Source organism: Corapipo altera, unplaced genomic scaffold (assembly GCF_003945725.1).
Source record: "Corapipo altera isolate COAL_440 unplaced genomic scaffold, ASM394572v1 54, whole genome shotgun sequence".
Lineage (NCBI taxonomy): Eukaryota > Metazoa > Chordata > Aves > Passeriformes > Pipridae > Corapipo > Corapipo altera.
Window position 1 is genome coordinate 8,787,848 of NW_020884902.1, and position 19,566 is coordinate 8,807,413.

Consider the following 19,566-nt stretch of genomic DNA (forward strand, 5'->3'; position numbering starts at 1 on the left):
TGGGGACACGGGTCAGTGTGGCCTTGGCAGTGCTGGGGATGGCTGGACTCGATGGTCTTAGAGAGCTTTTCCAACCTAAATGATTCCATGATCCATAGAGCACCATGGCCTGCAATGCTCACACCGAGCAGGGATCTGGCACACGGATTTGGGACACTCTCAGCACAGGAACCATGTGACACATCCCAAGGAATGTGTCAACAGGAGCAACAACTCAGTCCTGGATGGGCCGTTATTGCTCAGACAGTTAAAAATAATCACTGCCCTGATCCCTTTGTCCACTCAGGACAAGTAAAGACAGGGAAGTTTTTACAAATACCTGGATAATTTGTAAATCCCTGACACCTGGTGTGCTGTTGTTGGTCACCTTCTCTCCAGGCAGCTGCAGCAGGCAGGGCCTATTCCTTCAGTCCCCTGCTCCATGTGATTTATCAAACTCCTTGTGAGAGCAAACAGAGAAAGGATTTTCTACCCTACATCCACAGGTAGCATCATTTTTGAGTCCAGAAATTACTATAGTGTTATTTCTAGACAATAACCCCACATTCTCACGATGAACCAGTGTGGAAAGCTCCTCTAACACAAGATTAAAAAGTAATCAGCTCACAGATCCAACTGCACAGATTCCCAAGTGAGGGATTCAGGGCTGATTTTAGAAGTGAGAAATGGACTTGAGAAGCACTTTAAGTACAATTTTTTTTGTGGGACACCAAAGGACTGGCTGATCCTGAAAGGAATGGACAGCACCTGCCCTGGGATTACCTGAAGGATTTTGTTTTCTTGGCAAAAATAAGTAGGAAAAGAAAAAACCAAAACTTGTTTTTGTTTTATTTGTCACTTTCGGAAAGCATTTTACACAGGTTTGGATCTTGGGAGTAACTTGGAATCAGTAGAAAAAACTAACTGCACAGTTTTTGTCTTTACAATAGAAACCCTTCAGGAGTCAAAATGGAGACTAAAAAAATACATGCAAAACATACTCCTCTCAAAACACAACTGAAAACAAAGCACCAACTACACGAAACAGCACTGAACACCACAGAAGTCGTCCTCATAAAAGGTGTCAAAGTCACCTAATTCACTAGGCACTGTCACTTGGTTAAACAGAGGAGACAATAAAAAAATATTGTCCACAAACTTGCAATTTCAACTCAAAGGCTGTAGCTAGAAATTCCGTGTCATGCTTTAATAGCGACCTGGAAGAGAAAACAAACACAGTAAAACACACTGTCAGACTTCAAGGATTGAGAGATTTGGAACTAAAGCTCACTGCCCCCCTTCAAACCTGCATCAAATTCCAGAGCCTCATGTCCTGCAGGTAACCAAACTCCTGCTTTAAGAGAGTTCTGGAGGAAGGAACAGGACCTCAGCCTCAAAACAAGTGCTGTTATCTTGTTTATTTTCTCCAAACTAAATATCTGCTCTGTGCTCAAGGTTGCCTGTTGCTCAGTTCCTTCAAAAGGAACTGTGGTTCAATAAAGGAACCGATCTGAACTCAATCCTTATGGACACAAAAGCTCAAAAGACCTTCAGGGAAAGGGGAAATTTGCTTTTGAGATGTGAACTCTGAGATTAGGCCAGGTCAGTTTAGACAGGGCTTGGAGCAACCTGGTCTATGGCAGGTGTCCCTGCCCGTGGCAGGGATGAGCTTTAAGGTCCCTTCCAACCAACCCACTGCAGGATTCCATGAGTACTTACGAGGTGAGTAGGATCGGGATCTGGACCGGGATCTGTAGCCCCCTCGGCTGTAGTACGGGGACGGTGACCTCCTCCTGGGAAAGGGGGGACACAAACAATCCCTTGGTTAAACCCAGCTTTATGTGGATACCTCTAACCCCACCCTGGGCTTGGGAATGCACTTGGGAAAACTAATGAGCACAGGAAGAGTTGATCAACATTTCCAGTGGGTAACACAGCGAAGATGTGAATTTTCTAATACCACGTCTAATGTTATTTTTGACTCTTACAACAAATACAACCTCTTGCACTCACAATTTGCCCACATGTCACTTTAGTTTCAAGTCAGGAGCATCCTAAACAAGCAGGGCAAGACAAATCCACCTTAGCTTTTAATCTGAATTATTTGTCCAAGATGAAGATTTATTTGACTTGCAGTCCCTGCTACAGCCAACCCACCCCAAACCCCTCCAATCCAGGCACTCCCAAGTTTTGTGTTTCCTTGCCCAGTTCCACTAATCCAGTAAATACCTGTAAAACTGATCCCTGTCCTGAACAGCTCTCCAGCCTCCTCCTCCACCACCGCCTCCTCCTCTGTGAAAACAAAAGCAGAACGACTTTTAAGAATTTAAAAAATAAACAAGAAGTTCATTGTACAAGCAAAAAACATCATCAAGGGTATGAAAATGATGTCAAGACAAGAAAACACTGGTTCCTGCACTGGATGATGCTGAATTACTTCGCTGTGTTCATTTTTACCCATTTAAGGCAGGCCCTTTGAGTTAATGATTTTTTTTAAAGTAGCAAGATCAACTCAATACCCCGAGGACAAATGTTGACTCCAAGGTGGAGGCAGGAAAAACCCCCCCACCCCAATATTTTCACACTTCAGTCACATTTAAACAAGAGCTGAGGTACAATTTCTCCTTGTATAGAACAGAAACAACTTATTATTGCATTTAATATTAAGTGGTTGGACTGGTACCTCCTCAGACTCAGATCAGCAAAGCGTTACCAGAAGGAGACTAAATCAAGCTTAAAGTCTTCTCCAGCTGTGGTTTGGTGACTGGTTTTAAGGTTAGTCTTTAGCTTACAGATACTTTTCCAGGCAAAATTAAGCCTCCCATGGAAATGAAGAGAAGTTAAAGTTTTAACAGGACAATTCCCATCTGACACTGTATTTCCCTTAAGGCTTTATTTTCACAGAGGGCAGGGAAGGCAAAGGAATTGTTACTAATTGAATTTTTAGGGTGGGGTATGCTATGCTTCACTGCATCTTCAACAATTCCAAGCCTCCCTTCCTCAGGGAAGCACTCATGACACCCCAACACTTCTCTCTCCCTCATTCTCCCTCACACAACCAGGACGAGAGAGCAGCTGATCCTGAGATTTTTAAAGCAGCCACACATGAGGCGTTTGTGGCTCCATATTCCTGGAATCACGGAATGGTTTGGGCTGGAAGGGACCTTAAAGGCCACTTTGTTCCCCCCCTGCCATGGGCAGGGACACCTTCCACAGAGCAGGTCACTGTCCTGGGCTGCAGCTCCTGACCCGGTGACGGCTTCTGGTGACACCTCACAAACACCTGACCCCTGGTCAGGAATGAAAAGGAACCCCCTCAGCACTGAACATCTGGGCTCCTGCCACATCTAACCAAGGAAGAAATGACACTTGAAGAGCACACAAGCAACAGATCTCAAGGACAACCAGCACACCCTGACTGACCCTTCCTGAGACAATGAGGAAATCTGAGCTCGGAAGAAGTGCAAGACAGATGGTGCAAAACTCTCACCAACCACTGCAGAGCCACATCTTTTGCTGTCCTTAGGTGTCTTTATTCTGATATTTACATCAGAATGCCACACAAAACCAAGGGAAGTGGGAGAAGCAAGCTGGAAGCACCATCTAACAGCCTGTGTAGCACCAGACTATGCTGTATGTCCTTCCTGTGCCCCAAGACCCTCGTGAGTTGCTCCAGTACTTTGGTTAATTACTTTCAGCACATTAAGTGAGGTGAAGTTTTAACTATCCCAAGCAAGTTTCTGCACCTTGTGCTCCAAAACAAACTAGATCACTGATCCAAGAGCCTTCTACCACATCTGAAAGCTACACACCAGTGGTGGCAAAGAATCCAGCTATTTCCATGAATACATGGCTGCCATCAGGGAACAATCCTAAATCCACCTATTGCAGAGGCATTAAAGCTTTGCAAACCACTGGGAAGCACTACTACACAATTCTGCAATTACAGGAATGCTTGCTGATTGCAGGCAGAAAAAATAAACTCTTGAATTCGTGTCCAGCTTAAGAGCATCCCAGAAATTGTGAGGATTCCACAGGGAACATTCTGGAAAATGTAGAGGACAAACTTCTCCATCACTAGCACCAATTACACCCCAAACTTGTTTACACACATAACCAACCTGAAGAGGTATGTTAAAAAAGCTTTGTAAATGCAATTGTCCAGTAGAGAACAGGTCTGTTACAATCCCCAATTCCTTATTTTTGGCAACATTTGAGGTACCATAATTATCACCGGGAGATCCTGGGGAGCACTGAAATTTCTTTTTGTGTACTACACTGTGCTCAGCATCTAAGCTGGCACTGTAATCCCAACTCAAATAGCAGATCTGCACCATCTCAGTGCTAACAGATGAACCAACCAAAGATTCTTCTAAAATCAGAGTACAGAAAACACACTTAATACAGACCCAGAAGATGTTATGGACTAAATCACGGTACGAGTTAAACACCACAAAGTATTTCTCAGTGTGGCCGACGTGATTTGTCATTTTGGTGACGATTTCACAGGAAGGTTCCAGAATGACAGTGAGTGCAAAACTCTTCTGTCACACTTCTGTAGGATGAACTGCCTGATGCCTGTGCAGGTAGCTGAGAAAGCAGAAGCTTCCAAAGCAGTGAAATCCCCCCGAGCCCCTCACCTGTATGACCTGCTGTAATAGTCCCTGTCGTCGTACCCTCGGTCGTACCCTCTGTCATAGTAATCTCGTCGTCGGGAGCTGCCACTGAGGAGGGAGAGAGGGTTGTGTTTTATCAGATATTAAACATTCACATGGTTTGCAGTTAGCTAAGTTCATAGTGTTTAAACTGGGTTGTGTTATTACCTCCCACCCTCACAGCTGAAAAGACCAATGTAGGTAGGAACAGAACTACTTAAACAATTGCTTTTTAAATGCTTGAACTTTCAGCCAGGTCCTTTCCTCTCTGGCCTGCAACCTCTTAACCTTTTGGTATCACAGGCACAGGAGGAATTCCATTCTGTGACTGCTCTTCACTCACTCTGAACTCTGAGCAAGCTCCTTTTGAATGAACTTTCTGACTACAAAAATAACCTGCAGTCTCAACACTACATCAACATAACCACCAGTGAGCTGAAAGTCTTGGGGAAATCAACTGGGGAATGACTTGGGAAAAAAATTTACACTCTTGGCAACTGGAAGTCAAAAGTGTACTGTGTGGACAGGGGGAACTGCTAATCCCAAATATTAATGGAGCCACACAGCTGCTCCACCAGCATCTGTTCATTCACTCTTGAAAACCTGACCTAAAAAAGCTTAAAATAATTTAGAAATTAAAAAAATACATGAACTGTAGACTTTTTGAATCTAAAGAGCTGGAAAGAGATGCAGTAGTGATGGCTGAGGCAAAAGGCTGATAAACCAAAAAAAACCCACTCAGAACCAGGTGTCTTAAAGGGGAAACAGAACAATTCCTATAAAACACAAAGCAATTAATCCTGGTTTGCAAAAAAAAAAATCAGCACACAGGTCACTTACTAAGTGGGTCTTCCCATGTAGATTCCAGGGGTAGGTGTGTGAGGTCTTTTTGTTATGGAGAAGTCCACCCGGATCCTTCTTCCATCCAGCTCCATTCCATTGGCACGTTCCTTTGCCTAAGGAATGATAAAATACCATCAGCTGTGGGCATGAACTTTGGTACCAACACAGGTTTCTAACCATTGCTGTGAGTGTTAAAGTAAGTCCTAAAAAGACTCCGTTTGGAGCCAGGTCTGACTCACACTTTCGGCATAACACTGAACATAAGCCATAAGACCATCTGGACTTAAACATCAGTAACCACTGAAAATGTAATTTATAAGCCATTAAAAGCCTAAAAGGATCATAATTTAACAAGTGTTGCAGTGCCTCTTAATAAGATTAAGAGGAATCTTTGAACATGCTCATGTAGGGAGATGCAACTACTCCAGTACACAAGAAGCAGTAAATAATTCAGCAGTTAACAAAGAGCACTGTTATGCTCATTTAAGTGTTTTCTTTCCTCCAATACACCCCTAAAAATAACCATAACCACAAATATAATGATATCAGAGTCATAAGTAAATCTGAATTGAAGAACTCAAAACAATTGTGGTTTGGGTTTTTTTCTGCCAAGTAGCAGGACCCACATCCAAAGCATCCACATGGAAGCCTTCATGCCAGATGTGGAACAGAAGACACTGGAGAGTTTCAGGAGTGGGATTTATGCAGAATATAAGCCTGGTTCTAGCCCATAAGCACACAGCTCTGCAAGGCTGGCACTGGTGTAGGATTCTACACTGGGAGAGTACAGAATTCCCTGTTCATTCTGTAGCACTCACAAGCCCAAATTCCATGATTGTGAGATGCCAAGCACTTTTCAGGCCCCGAGCTTGCCCAGGTGACAGAATAAACACCTGTGCAAGTGAGAGCCCACAAACATTCCCCAGCCCCCAACCTACTTCCTTGGCATCCTCCACGTTCTCGAAGTACACGAAGGCGAATCCCCTGGAGCGCCGGGACTGCTGATCGTACACGATGGAAACATCGGCGATGGGCCCGTACTTGGAGAACACTTCTCTCAGATCCCTTTCTGTGGTGTAGAGGCTCAGCCCAAACACCCCGAGACAACAGTTTGGGTCAGGATTTGCCTAAAGGGAGGGACAGACAGAGATCAGAATGAAACAGGTTGTATTTGCAGTGCAGGTTGTGACTGTCAGGGTTTCAAGATAAAGTCGAGATCTGGGCTGGGCTAATGGAGACACTGTCACATCAAAGCCAGAGGAACACGAGCCTCCTCTCACAGAAACCCTTTGTGTTCTCGGGGTAGAGCACAAACCAGCAGGCTGGGGGACTGCAGGCTGTGCCCAGCACTGGGAGTCACTCCTGAGCACACATACCCTGTTTCCAATGTGACGCCTCCGGGTCGACATGGGGGAGTGGCTGTGGCTGTGCCGGCGCCGATAGTCCCGACTGTACGACCTGCTCCTGGATCTCCTGTGGGAGCGGGACCGGGAGCGGGACCGCGTGTAGTGTCTGCGGGAACTCCTCCTCGATCTAGATCTGAGGGGACAAAGGTACAGTGTTGGCTTGGGGGTTTTAACCCTCCAAAAATACATCAGAGTCACAAACAGCTCATTTTCCAAAGTCCTGCAGCCCCACACGCTTCACTTATAATCAATTTAGTGACTACTCACAAGGACTCTGTGCTAAATATTCACTGTTAAGATTCCTGCAGGAGCCTCTCCTTGATTTTACTCAGCTTTTAACTTCCTTTAACAAGGCTCTCACAGTATTGCTTAGAATATTCAGAGTTTAGTTAAAAACAGGTGGGGGGGCTGTCTTTTAAAACTTATCAGGTAAAGGGAACAGGAGTATGGTTTAACATTAAGCCTGCACCACTACAGAGGGGGCACTGAAAAATAAATACACCTTTAAAGTCTGCCAAACAGCCCTGAAACAGAGCTCAACACAATCTGCAGGAATTAAGCTGCAGTAGCTCCTTTACCTGCTGGTATTTCAGCAGTTATTTAACACTAGTTGTTCATCAGTGTTGACACTCCAAGTGTCTTTAGACAAAGGTGCAACTGCTCACTGATTTTTTTTTTCCCCCCAGGAATGTTTTCTGACAGCATAAGCTCTGTGGACATGAGGTTCTGGAACACTTCCATTCCTTCTCCCAGACCCTCAGCCCTCCCAAAACAGCCAATCCTAGGGGAAAAGATGGGCAGGCACTTCCACTGGGATACTCTGCCTGCCCTTGGCCTGTGATGCTGCACTGAATAACCTGCATTCCACACCACTCCCAAGAAAAATCCCTGCAAGGCTAAGAAGTGCAGTTAACAGTTTAAAAGTCAATGGATCTAAGTCATAAATTGTTGATTTTTAGGCTCTTGTGTCTTAGATGTCCTTCCTCCAGTTCCACAGCACCACCACACTGGCACGAATGAAGCTCTGAACCTGAACTGGTTTCTACTCCTGAGCATTTAACAGCTTCTTCCACAGCCAGGATTTCTCCCCACTTGTCACCAGACAGCCAAACTGCAGGATAGATCTCCTGAAAAAACACCTCCAACCTCACCAGCAGTGAGCCAGATAAGCTCAACTTGAAATATGTATCCATGCCCAGGAGAAATTACTGCAGCATATCCCATTACAGCACTTCTAACTATGTATTTAGAACAAAAACATTATTTTTGGCAACAGAAAGTTTACAAAAAAAAAAAAGAGAACTTCCCTGAAGCTAGTAAGACAGTAAAAAAAAAAAAAAGACTGAAATAGTAATAATAATAAAAGAAGTTACACACATGCACACAGTCACGTTTCAGCCAGATATAGGAAAAAAAAATAATTAAGGCAAACACAGAGTCGATATTCCAGGTACCAGAATGGTCCAGCCAAAGATAACAAGCTGCACACTGCAATAAAAGCAGATTTTTAAATCAGATAGATCCACAACCCCAACTGATAAAAACACCAGGACACAGGTTGGTTCCCAAATCAAAGTTTAATTTACCAAGCTGGTAACTCAAAAATACATTTGCAACAGAAACTACCAAGAAATATGAAAGTTCTCACAGGGTTATTTCTCTGGGGAGAGCCAGATTTAAATGATGTGCCCCTGACCACATCCCAAGGTGTGACAGCACTGAAGAGAGATTAAAATACAATGTTTCTAAATATGTGCCTTGACACAATTCCACCCAAACCTGCTAAAGAACACTAACCCTGCTCTACAATTCCAGTATTTCCAGCCATAGGCATCTTCAAGACAGCTGTTAAATGCTCAGGAAGCTGTGGTAGTCATAAACTGCTACTTTTGGTCATCAGAAATTATAAAGTCAGTTGCCAGGGTATTAAAGACTGATTTCTTGTAAAAGTAAATGATTTGCCAGGTCTCTGGTGAATTCTAGATCTTGTATTTGCTTCTCCAGAATTTTATAGAATTTGTGATTGCACTCTTACTCAGTATGATGGTTATCCTGCAAGTGGGAAACATGGGTATGGAAGCCCTGGGGTCACGGATTAAGGGGCAGAAGGACATGCTGGGTGGGTTCCTAACTTTATTTTAAAATCAGAAGGTTCCCCAGGTGTGTTTTGCAGCCTCCACCCCCTGAGGTTTTCAAACCCCAGCTGGACAAAGGCCTGAGAGCACAGTCTGAGCCCAGAGCTGACTCTGCCTTGGGCAGGATCTGGGACTAGACCCTTCCTGACCTGCCCTATCCCTCTCTCACTGCTGGCACTTCCAGAGGTCCCTCCAATTCCATCCTCTCCAACGGTGCTACTCCACCAAGTGTTTATGAATTTAATTTGACACATTTGTTCCTGCACTCCAGGGACTGCCAAGTGCATGATTTCACATTTGTGACTGTGCCTGAATTGGACAATAAACCTCGTTCTTCTGCTGTCAAAACCTCCCAGCCATTTTCCTTCTCACAAAAGCCTTTCACTTTGATCTTGCAAGATCTAACAGGGTATTTGTGATTGCTAATAGCACAAAATCTCCCAGTGTCACCATCCTTCCCCCAGGCTTTGGCAGTTCCCTGCTTGTTCACACAAAAAAGTAAGTTGTGAACAGCTCAAGTGGAACCCCCTCTGCTAAACCCCACTTTATTTAACCTGAATGCCTACAAATGAGTAAAAAAAACCATCAACACCTTCATTTCTGCAGTCAGCACTCAACCATCAGCTCTTTTAGGAGGAACTGTGCCCCTGCACCCCGGTGAGTGCAAGGAGAGGTGATACAGTGCAAAAGGCACGTTCACAGGGTGTGTTTGTGCTGCCATGTAACAAATACAATGAGCAGGTTACTTTCTCTGCAACTCTCTCTGGGAGCTTGGAAAGCTGTCTAATAGTTAAAGTTCCCTAGCCTGTTAATTTTCAAGTTAAATTAATGTATTTAAAAGGTCAGACTGTTATCTCTGCAACTGCTTTTCATTACCCACTCCAGGAACACCACGAGAAAACGTAATGTGACCTAAACTGGGCAATTCTAAAAAGTTCCTACCACTCCCTGCTCAGAAACAACTCAATATTCCAAGAGGCACTTCCAAAGTGGGTCAGAAGGGATACAAACCTACAGAGCTGACTACCTCCTGTGTAGCTGACTCTTGGAAAAAGCTGCAAAAATACCAATCCTGAAACCACTGATGCCCCTCTGCATTCCACGGCCACAGATCCCTGGTACCTGTGGCAGCAGAACCGGCTGAGTTGGACGTCACCTCAGACTTATAACCACCTGAGTTGTGAAGAGGAGGAAGAGGTAAAAGAAGCCAACTCACCTGGATTCAGACCTGGATCTAGATTTTGACCTGGAGCGCCTGGAATCCTCCTTAGAGCGAGATCTTGCAGGGGTGTGTCTCCCCGACTTGCCAGACCCATGAGCACTTCCGCTTCTGGAAGCAGAGCGGGATTCCTGCACGCAGATATTGAAAGCCTAATTTGGACACAATTCCTCGTTTACCTACGGGCTGCAAACAAGCTCCAGTGAAATCAATGGAAATATTCATTGCTACGTGTCCGGGCAGTTGGATTAGCACTGCCTAGATTGTTAAGGAGGTTTTTTTTTTTTTTTTTTCCCTGGTAGACACTTCTTTACCCTGCATGTACTTTTGCTATTAAACAGATAATGCATGCATGTTTAGCAAAATATACAGGGACACATAAACAGACTAGTAATTACTTAGCGTAGTGCTTTCAGATTCCAGATTACTTCTTATCTTAACTTCATTTTTATTCCTTTTCTTCATTCTTCCGTTTCAAATTCTGACTTCTTTCATCTTCCCCACTTCACACAAATTGCTCAATATTCTACAAGTGGGACTTCTGGTCTGATAATTAGCATGCATTCACTTTCTTTTTTTTCAAATTTCAGCTTCACTTATTCCTGAGCTTCAAATAATTCTCATTTATAAAACTTGTCAAATGGCGACTTCCGCATTTTCCTTCTTCAACATTAACCTTAATAGAAAAAGAACAGGATGAAGAATATTTAAGAACTCCAGGATAAAATCTAGTGCCAAAACTGAAACTAGAAAAAAAAAAATGTGCTGTGGACTTTTACTATAAATGCAGTTTAAGGATTGAATCTACCAAAGCCCTACGATTTTATCAACAGGTTCAGTCAACTCAGTTTAACTTAACACTAAGCAACTGAATTTGCTATTTATGCCTGTATTTAATATAGCAAGTGCAACTGGATCAGCTGAGTACCTCCTAAGGAATTGTAGCACCAGGAAACTCAAAGCAGTTTGCACTGTCAGCCACATACTGAGACAAACTCCATAAGAAGGGAGTGCAGGAAGGTCCTGCTGCCCCCACTGCCCGCCGTGCTCTGGAATGCAGAAAGCACAGCGTGGGTGGGGCTTCAGTGAGCTACAACTGCCTCAACCTGGGGCCATCCTGCAGCTGAGCTGAAGGGTTGTGAGCACACACAGCCCCAGCTGCCTGCACAGCGGGGTTACACACCCAGGGGGAGGGGGTTACACACCCGGGGGGGGAGGTTACACACCCGGGGGTCACACACCAGAGGGGTCACACACCAGAGGGGTCACACACCAGAGGGGTCACACACCCGGGGGTTACACTCTGGGGGGGTCACACACCTGGGGGTCACACACCTGAGGAGTTACACACCCAGGGTTACACATTGGGGGTTACACACTCAAGGTCACACACCCGGGGGGGTCACACACCCTGGGCTTTGTGCTTCCATGGGAATCAGCGTTTTCCACCTCCCAAAACCACCCCACACTCCAACAGTGCTCTGGAACCACACCCCACCTGCTCTGTTATTTACTGGTAATCTTCTTTGGTACTGAGATAACCTAATTAGCAGTTTCAACTTATATATTTTTATCTTTAGATCAGTGTAATGCTTAGCTTCAGTCACATGCCTTGAGCCCTTGAACACACTAGGAGGTATTCTTAATTTCAAGGTATTAGAGAAAATTTAAAATTCAGCAAAAATTCTACTTCTTCCTAAAAAATAATTCTACATTTGGAGTAAATTGTGATGAAGAACGATCATTAATGACACCACAGTATCAGATTTTTGTCAAAAATCCCTTGTTTTAGCTGTGCAACATCTCAAACTTGAGCAGTAATTTAACAGGAATCCTGGACTGAGCATTCAAAAATTCATTTGCTAACTCAAAATTAATCAGGCTTAAACCACTTCCATACAACTTAACCCAAATTTTAGCTCTTTACAATTCCCAACCATACAATATGGGGGGAGGGGGGACTGACTTACAGGATAAAGTAGATTTTCAATTAATTCCAAGGGCAACAGAAATTACCCAAAGCTGTCAAGGCCATACTCTTTGTTCAAATTTTTAAGGTTTTGTTCTAAACTACAGCTGCCCCATATACTGACCTGCAAAGGGCAAGGCAAACACTGAGAAGTAATTAAAGTTACAATTTGCAGATTTAACCTAAATTCATTACTACCTTCAAAAGGAAACATTCCACAGAGATGAGTTCTGAGTTAATGTATTAATTTAGCCACAGGAAGCCATAACTCCTAAAAAGTTAGACAAAGCAAGATTCAAGAAGGGTTAAACCCCAAAAGTAAGCAGTTCTTCCTGTGAGGAAAAATACTTCAGTTCTCAAAAGATAATCTGGGCAAGACAGAAGGAGCTGTGTCCAAATAGAGGGGCACTGAGGCTGGAAAGGGACAGGAGAAATGCAGGATGAGAGGGAAGCAGGGAGCAGTTTGCCCACAAATACACCCCAAACCCTTTGCAGAACTTTTAGAAGTCAAAAGCTTTGAAGAATCAGGAGAGAATTGGTGAATCTTCATTTATTTGGTAGGTTTTTCAGGCAATATTTGCTGTATTATGTTAACACTGATGTGGGATCTGGACAGGGCAGCAGAAACTTGGGAAAACTCCTTAGGACAACTATCTCTCAAATCAGAAAACTGAACTGCTGGTTTATTTTCATCCAGCTCCTTTGGACTTCACAGCATTTCCCAGTTTTTAAACATCCACATTTGGTTTCTAGATTCTCCCTAATCCACCACATTTTACAGGATTATGCCACTCCTTTATTCCAGCCTCAAAGGAATTCGTTGCACCTCACCTGCTCCGGACATCACTAGGACTGGTAAAACCCCCCAAAATTTCCCAAGTCGTCACCCTTCCCACACCCAAACCCCAGGAAATCCTCCCTACCCAAAATTCCATGAACCAGGAGTGTGCAGCACTCCAAACTTAGTTTACACCCCGTTACCCCTGAGGGTTCACACCAGTCACTCACTCCCACAGCTCACTGAAAGTGGAGTTTCTCTTATCTGGTTTTGATGTCCTTTATATTTTCTTTTCCTACTTTTTCCTCTTTCCCTCTGTGAATTTTAAGTTATTTAAAAATGCCAAATTGTCTCCTGTGATGCCGTCTGAAAGAGGGAAGAAAGATCCTTCTTTATCCAGCCTATATTCCAGCACTGCTGGTCAGCAGATCGAGACTGGTGCCACTACTAAATGATCTTTTTTTTTTTTTTTCTAACCTCAAGTCTGTCCAGTGTGAATTTAAAATCCCACCAAATCCCTTGATCTTTACCAACAGTTCTTCCCCTTCCTCAGGCATTACTGGAATTCAGGTGGAAGCCCTGAAGTCCAGGCTTGTGGTTTCCAAGTGATTCTTTTCAGACTTTAGGCACATTAAAACCAAAGTGTGATACTGCAGGGATGGTATTTTGAGCAGCTCTAAGGACATTCATAAAGAATGTTACAGTGCTCCAGCAGCAGGGAATGTCACACAGCAGGATAATTTGGGGGGCAGGAGGTAGGAAAGGTTTCCATGGGCAGAAGCAGCTGGAAGGCCTGTGATGGCCATGAGTTCTTTGCACTTCTCAGATCCAGTTTTTCCTCACAGGGATGCAAGGTACAGATTTCAGTCAATAATATAAGATAGAGAAATAAAAGTATTAGGGCTTTTATAATCAAAGATTCCTATAAACTTATGTATTTCCACTTTCCTAGAGAAAGGTGCAGCCTCACATGTCACATCAGATCTGCAGCCCGTTTCTCCAAGGTGTGTCTGTGCTGACTCCACATTCCTCAACCTCTCCACTACAGAATTTAGCAACTGAGCCAACAAAAAAACAACAGCTTTTGCCTCTCTTCCCCCCCCCTCAGGGACACAATCACCAGCTCAGATCTCTGCTGGGGGTGGCCTGGAGGGAAAAGCAGAACCATCCCTTTCCACAAATTTCCAAACTCCACAAAAAAAAGACAAGAATGTGTTTTGCAAAATCAGGGTAGAGCTTCCTCCCAGCACTTGTGCTGACCCTGGGGGCTCCTTCAGTGCCCCAGGCTGGCAGGGAATTAATCCAGCAGCAAACCCCAAATGATTTTCTGACAGCTTTGGGTACTGAATCAGCCCCCCAAGAGGTCAGATCAAGTGCCAGCTGGTGAAGGAGGAACACAGGGAATGATCCATCCATCCTTTTGGAGGCATGGAGCTATCAGCTTGTATCTAACTTTCTCAAACTGCCTCCCCAGACCTCCCTCTTCCACAATTTAGTAATAAAAGTCACCATTTTTTAAAATATATGATTTAAATACCTTTTAAGTTATCTGTAAATCGAGCATTTACACCATGCAAGTCACTCTGACAAAAAAAAAATACATACAAATAAAGCCCTGGCTCCTACTGAAGTTTCTGATCACAAATCAACCCATCACTATCAGAATGAACTAATTCATAAGATGAGACTCTATGTTTCCATTTAACTTGACTTTTCCCAACCCCTCCAAGCCTGAATCCCATGAAACTCTGTGAGAACAATTTCAATGAAAACAAAACAAACTTGTAAAACCATGGCATTGCAGCACGGTGACAGTATCTGAAGCACATTCCAGCATTTGAAGTACTGGTGGCATTTAATAATTTAGTTTCTTCAGTCAAAAAGTTTCCCACTATGGAGCATAAGCTGTAAAAGAGACTTCAAGTGGGGTCTTTTTTCCTTCTTTCATGTTTTTCTTTTTAAAACTGACATAGAAGCCAATTTAAGTTTATGTTGCTGCTGAAATACCAAATCCCCTTAGTGGCAAAAGCACCTGGAATTTCTCCTTCATCCCCATGAGGACTCAATCCAGTGAGGCCTGCAAACCAATGCAGCTGGAAATGGGATTAAAAAAGATCCAGCTGATTGAATCCCCAGATCTGACTGACTGCAGGAACACTACTGTAAGGGAGAGAGCAGGAACACATTTTCAGGAGCACGATTCCTGGCCTGAAACAGCTTTACAGACACTTGTAAAGTCCCATCCCAGATTATTTACCCAAACACTGACTCTACTCTGCAGAGGTTTCAGCTTGGAAAAGTAGAAAAGCCACTGACTCAGTAAAATAAAAGCCTTAAATATGCAACAAAAATTCCTGAATAACAGTAGCAATAGCGTTAGGAAAGCCAATCCCTGCTCCAGTCTGGAACAGCAGGCCTGGAGCTCGTTGGTTTTAGGTTTACAAACATGTCCACTCCATACGATTCATCTATTTAAAAATCACAAAAGTTCAGACAAAACTAATTTTAAGCCCCGGCAAAAACTGCCTGCACAGGGTTTACGTATTTTTGTTTTAAATAAAAATATAGAAAAGCAGCAAGACAGCAATTCCTGCCCCAAAACCCTGCACGGTGATGTTTCACAAAGACTTTGCTACAGAAGTTTTAACATTTCCACTCGTTCTGACCGAAAACACAATGCAGGTTATCCTGGTAAACTTTTTTAAGATTAAACTGGTTTCCAGTCCGACTTGCACAACAATTAAAAAAGCAACTTTAAAAAAACCTGACACCCAAATACCCACCTTGAGCAAATACTCCTCCCTCACTAAAAACACACCAGTGACACAAACACATCAAGGGAGGAGAACCCTGGGGGTAGCACAACTCTGTTCCCTAAGCCCTGTCTTTCACCATTCATTCCTATTTTTAATTTCCTGGAGACCAAATTTTTCCAACCTCACCTGCCCTGAAGTAGAAACACTCCTGTATCACACCTTATTATAGTGAATTAGTATGAAAAAGCCATATTCTAAGGAAGACATTGCTCAGGATTACTACATTCTTTAATATTTTTTGTCACCTCCAGTTTAGAATTTAACTCATCACCTCCACAGCTCCCTCCGATGCTGCAGCGAGTTAAGAAGTTAGAATTATGCTGAAAAAACCCCCAAAACAAAGTACTGACCCCAATTCAAAGGAAAACAAGGCTGATCCGCTAAATAAAAAGCAACTAACTGTTAAAGAGATCATCCGTACTGCAAATGTGCATCACAAACGTGAAGCTTAGCAACGCGTCTACTTCGGTATTAGTACAAAATCCATCCAGACAGTGAGATCTTAAGAGTAACTGTGAGGTTTGAAAGAATATCTGCTGCAGGTTTCACAAAGCGAGGGGGTTGCCTTCGACTATTAGGTTTAAATAAGAGCCCGAGCCACCCGGATGTGAGGCAGGAGCAAAGCTGTTGTTACAGGCGACAAGCAGCAAAAGGTAGATAACTCAGAAAACAGCTCCAAGAGCGGGCTGGAAGGCAACTCCGGAGAGAGGAGCGCAGGATTGCCGCTGCTCAGGGGCGGGACGGAAGGCGAGGGGCCCCTCAGGGCCCGGAGCCGCCATTTTGTCCCTCCCGGGCGCGCGGTCCCGGCCCAAGATGGCGCCGGGCGTCTCACGCGGGGCGCGCGGGGAGCGGCCCCCCCAGCACGGCCGCCGCCTCGCCCGCCCGCCAGCGGGATACGGGGGACACGGGGAGGGGGGGGACGCGGGGGCGACCATGCCGCCCGGAGGGAAAGGGTTAAAAGGGAAGGGATGGGGCCCGGCCGCGCAGCGCGCTCGGGCTCCGCGTATTACCCGCTCGCCGTAGTTCTGCTCCCCGCTGTCGCTCATCGTCCCGTCCCGCCGCTCGCGTTCCCACTCCCGCTCCCGCCGCCGCCGCCCCGACCGGACCGGACCGCACCGTCCGCGGCCACAACTCCGCCCGCACGGGAAGTGACGCGCACGCGGGGCCGCGCGCGCGCGCGCCCGACGGCACACAGGACACGCCCCCCCGCACGGAACGAGGCCACGCCCCCTACTGAGACCGCGCCCCCTCGATGAGAAGACCACGCCCCTGAGCTTTGGCCACACCCCCGTGACTGGGAGGCCGCGCCCCCCGGTCTGAGACCCCGCCCCCGCGCTGCCTCCCGTGGGGGAAAAACCACGCCCACGTATTGGGCTGCGACCACGCCCCCTATGAGGCCACGCCCCCACGCCGCTGACCCTGCGGTGAAGTCCCGCCCTCTCCGCCCTCAGGTGAGGCCTCCTCGCCCGTGAGGCGAAGGACACGCCCCCGAGTGCTCACCTGGAGGTGCAGGCCACGCCCTCAATGAACCCCCGCCCTCTATGAGGCCCCGCCCCCGGTGAAAGCCCCGCCCTCCGCTCCTCAGTGGGAGCTTTGGCTGTGTCCCCTCGCCCTCCATAGGCTGTGGAAATCGCTTAAAAACCTGACTACAAAGGGCTTTTTTTGAGTTTTAAGGCGGCAGTTCAGCGCAGGTGGGGAGAGGGGAGCGGGATGTTTCTAACGCGCCCGCTCGAGGGCAGCAGAGCATCGCCGAGCTGGCGTTTTCCCTCGGCCCTTGGAGTTACTTCTGCATAAAACAGTCCAGTGAGGAGAGGCACAAACACCTCCGGTTTAACCAAAACACCGACTTATTCTGTGCTTCACAACACTGCGCGAGGCTTGGAGTCTGGAGACAGGAGACATCCCACCTGCTCGGCTCGTCCCAGGGAATCCCAGGATGGTTTGGGTTGGAAGGGACATTAAAGCTCATCCCATGGGCAGGGACACCTTCCACTATCCCAGGTTGCTCCAAACCCTGTGCAGGCCTGGACTAGGTCTGACCTGTCTTGGAGTTCTCATCTATTTCCATCAGCTTAGACACTCATGAGAAGACACAACCCAGAGGCTGCTTGGCTGCCTTCCCTCTCCCTCCCAGCCCCAAGAACACGAAGGTGAATTTACCAGATAAAAGATGAAGGTGAAAGTATTTTTGCAGCTTTTGCTGGTTTAACCCCACTTGGGGTTTTTAATACCACAGGGGGTCTTTTTATGTCACTTTTCAAGGGTTTCATCTCAGTGCTTTACAGCATTACAGGGTGTTACAGCACAGTTAGTGACACACTGATCCGGAGCCAGAAGGGACTCACACTAGGATTATCTCCTGGTGGATGTGGTCCACCTCCTGGCTCTGCACAGCCCCAGAAATCCCACCCTATCCCTCAGAGGATCATCCAAACCCTCCTGGAGCTCTGGCAGCCTTGGGGCTGTGCCCACTGCCCTGGGGAGCCTGGGCAGTGCCCAACCACCCTCTGGGGGCAGAACCTTTTCCTGAAATCCAACCTGACCCTGCCCTGACACAGCTCCAGCCATTCCCTGGGTCCTGTCCCTGGTCACAGATTGGTACTGTCCCTTCTGAGGAAGCTGCAGACCCCAGTGAGGTCTGACCTCAGTCTCCTCTTCTCCAGCTGATCAGACCAGGTGGCTTCAGCCTTTCCTTTTGTTGCAGGAAGTTTTTTAATGGCCATTTGTGTTCCAGCCCTTGGTCTGTGTTTACAAATCTAGGCAGTCCTTGACCCTCAGAGACTGTAAACCCAAAACTGCCCACCACCCTCACTGCAGAACAAGGCACTGCCCACCCCTCCTCGAGCTCTTCCCCCTCACCAGGGGGAGTGAAAAGACACTGGCAGGCATAAATCAGCTGGAATGTCCCAGGAATGAGGGCCCCTCTGCTGTCCCAGTGGTGGCAGGCATTCCAATGCTCATGAAAATGCACTGAGCAGAACAGGGCTCAGGGGAAGAGGGACAGCTGATCTGAGTGCTCAGATCATTCACATCTAAATTTGGGTAACCAAGAGCTAGGGAAGCCTCCCTCCCTACCTTCCAGGAACACCTGAGGCTCTGCAGCAGTGACACAGACCTGTGAGATGATGCCAAGGGGATTATCTCCCTGCTCCCAGTAGCACACAGCTTTTCCTTTCCCTTTGTGCTGGGACTGCAACTGGATTTAAGAGATATTTTTTGTTTGCTTAGGCCATTTCCAGCTTGTATTCCCACGTGAACGTGGATTTGGAGGCCTCCTGGCTGTGTTCTCCACAGCAATATTCCCATCAGAGTTTATAATACTCCCTTGTGCGGTTACAGTCAAAGTCTCTCCCTCAGTCCGTTCACAGATGACACCAGGTTGGGTGGGATGTGGATCTGCTGAGGGCAGGAAGGCTCTGCAGGGGGTTCAGGACAGGCTGGATCCATGGGCTGAGGGCAACGGTGTGAGGGTCAACAGGGCCAAGTGCCAGGTCCTGCCCTTGGGTCACAACAACTCCCTGGAAAGCTCCAGGCTGGGGTGGAGGGGCTGGAAAGGTGGGAAAGGCCTTGGGAGTGCTGGTGACGGCGGCTGGACACGAGCCCAGGTGTGCCCAGGTGGGCAGGAGGCCAAGGGCACCTGGGCTGTGTCACACCCAGAGTGGGCACAGGCCCAGGGCAGGGATTGTCCCCCTGTGCTGGCACCGCTGAGGCCCCTCCAGGGCTGTGTCCAGTTCTGGGCCCCTCAGTTCAGGAAGGACATGGAGGG

General features: G+C 46.4%; 1 protein-coding gene across 4 annotated transcripts; it reads right to left on the bottom strand.

Moving 5' to 3' along the window:
* Nucleotides 1-803: 803 nt before the first annotated feature.
* Nucleotides 804-16,948, bottom strand: TRA2B (transformer 2 beta homolog). 4 transcript variants are annotated; one of them, XM_027650578.1, is made up of 10 exons: nucleotides 16,811-16,934; nucleotides 10,636-10,913; nucleotides 10,235-10,368; nucleotides 6,854-7,016; nucleotides 6,416-6,604; nucleotides 5,475-5,590; nucleotides 4,620-4,703; nucleotides 2,209-2,271; nucleotides 1,699-1,772; nucleotides 804-1,196 (listed from the first exon to the last, which is right to left on the bottom strand). In XM_027650578.1, the coding sequence occupies exons 4-10, from the start codon at nucleotides 6,884-6,886 to the stop codon at nucleotides 1,186-1,188; spliced, it is 570 nt and encodes a 189-aa protein (XP_027506379.1). In that variant the 5' UTR covers nucleotides 6,887-7,016; nucleotides 10,235-10,368; nucleotides 10,636-10,913; nucleotides 16,811-16,934; the 3' UTR covers nucleotides 804-1,185. The 4 variants fall into 4 exon arrangements, with proteins under 4 accessions (XP_027506379.1, XP_027506380.1, XP_027506377.1 ...); XM_027650579.1 differs by having other exon boundaries at nucleotides 10,235-10,423; XM_027650576.1 differs by lacking the exon at nucleotides 10,636-10,913 and having other exon boundaries at nucleotides 16,811-16,948.
* Between the last annotated feature and the right edge of the window lie 2,618 nt (nucleotides 16,949-19,566).

Coding starts and splice junctions, on each gene's coding strand:
- TRA2B (XM_027650576.1), bottom strand. CDS start 16,846: ATGAGCGACAGCGGGGAGCAGAACTACGGCGAGCGG. Junction 6,605..6,853: donor GGCGTCACATTGGAAACAGG/GTATGTGTGCTC, acceptor CCCTCCCTTTAG/GCAAATCCTGACCCAAACTG. Junction 2,272..4,619: donor TATTACAGCAGGTCATACAG/GTGAGGGGCTCG, acceptor TTGTTTTCACAG/AGGAGGAGGCGGTGGTGGAG.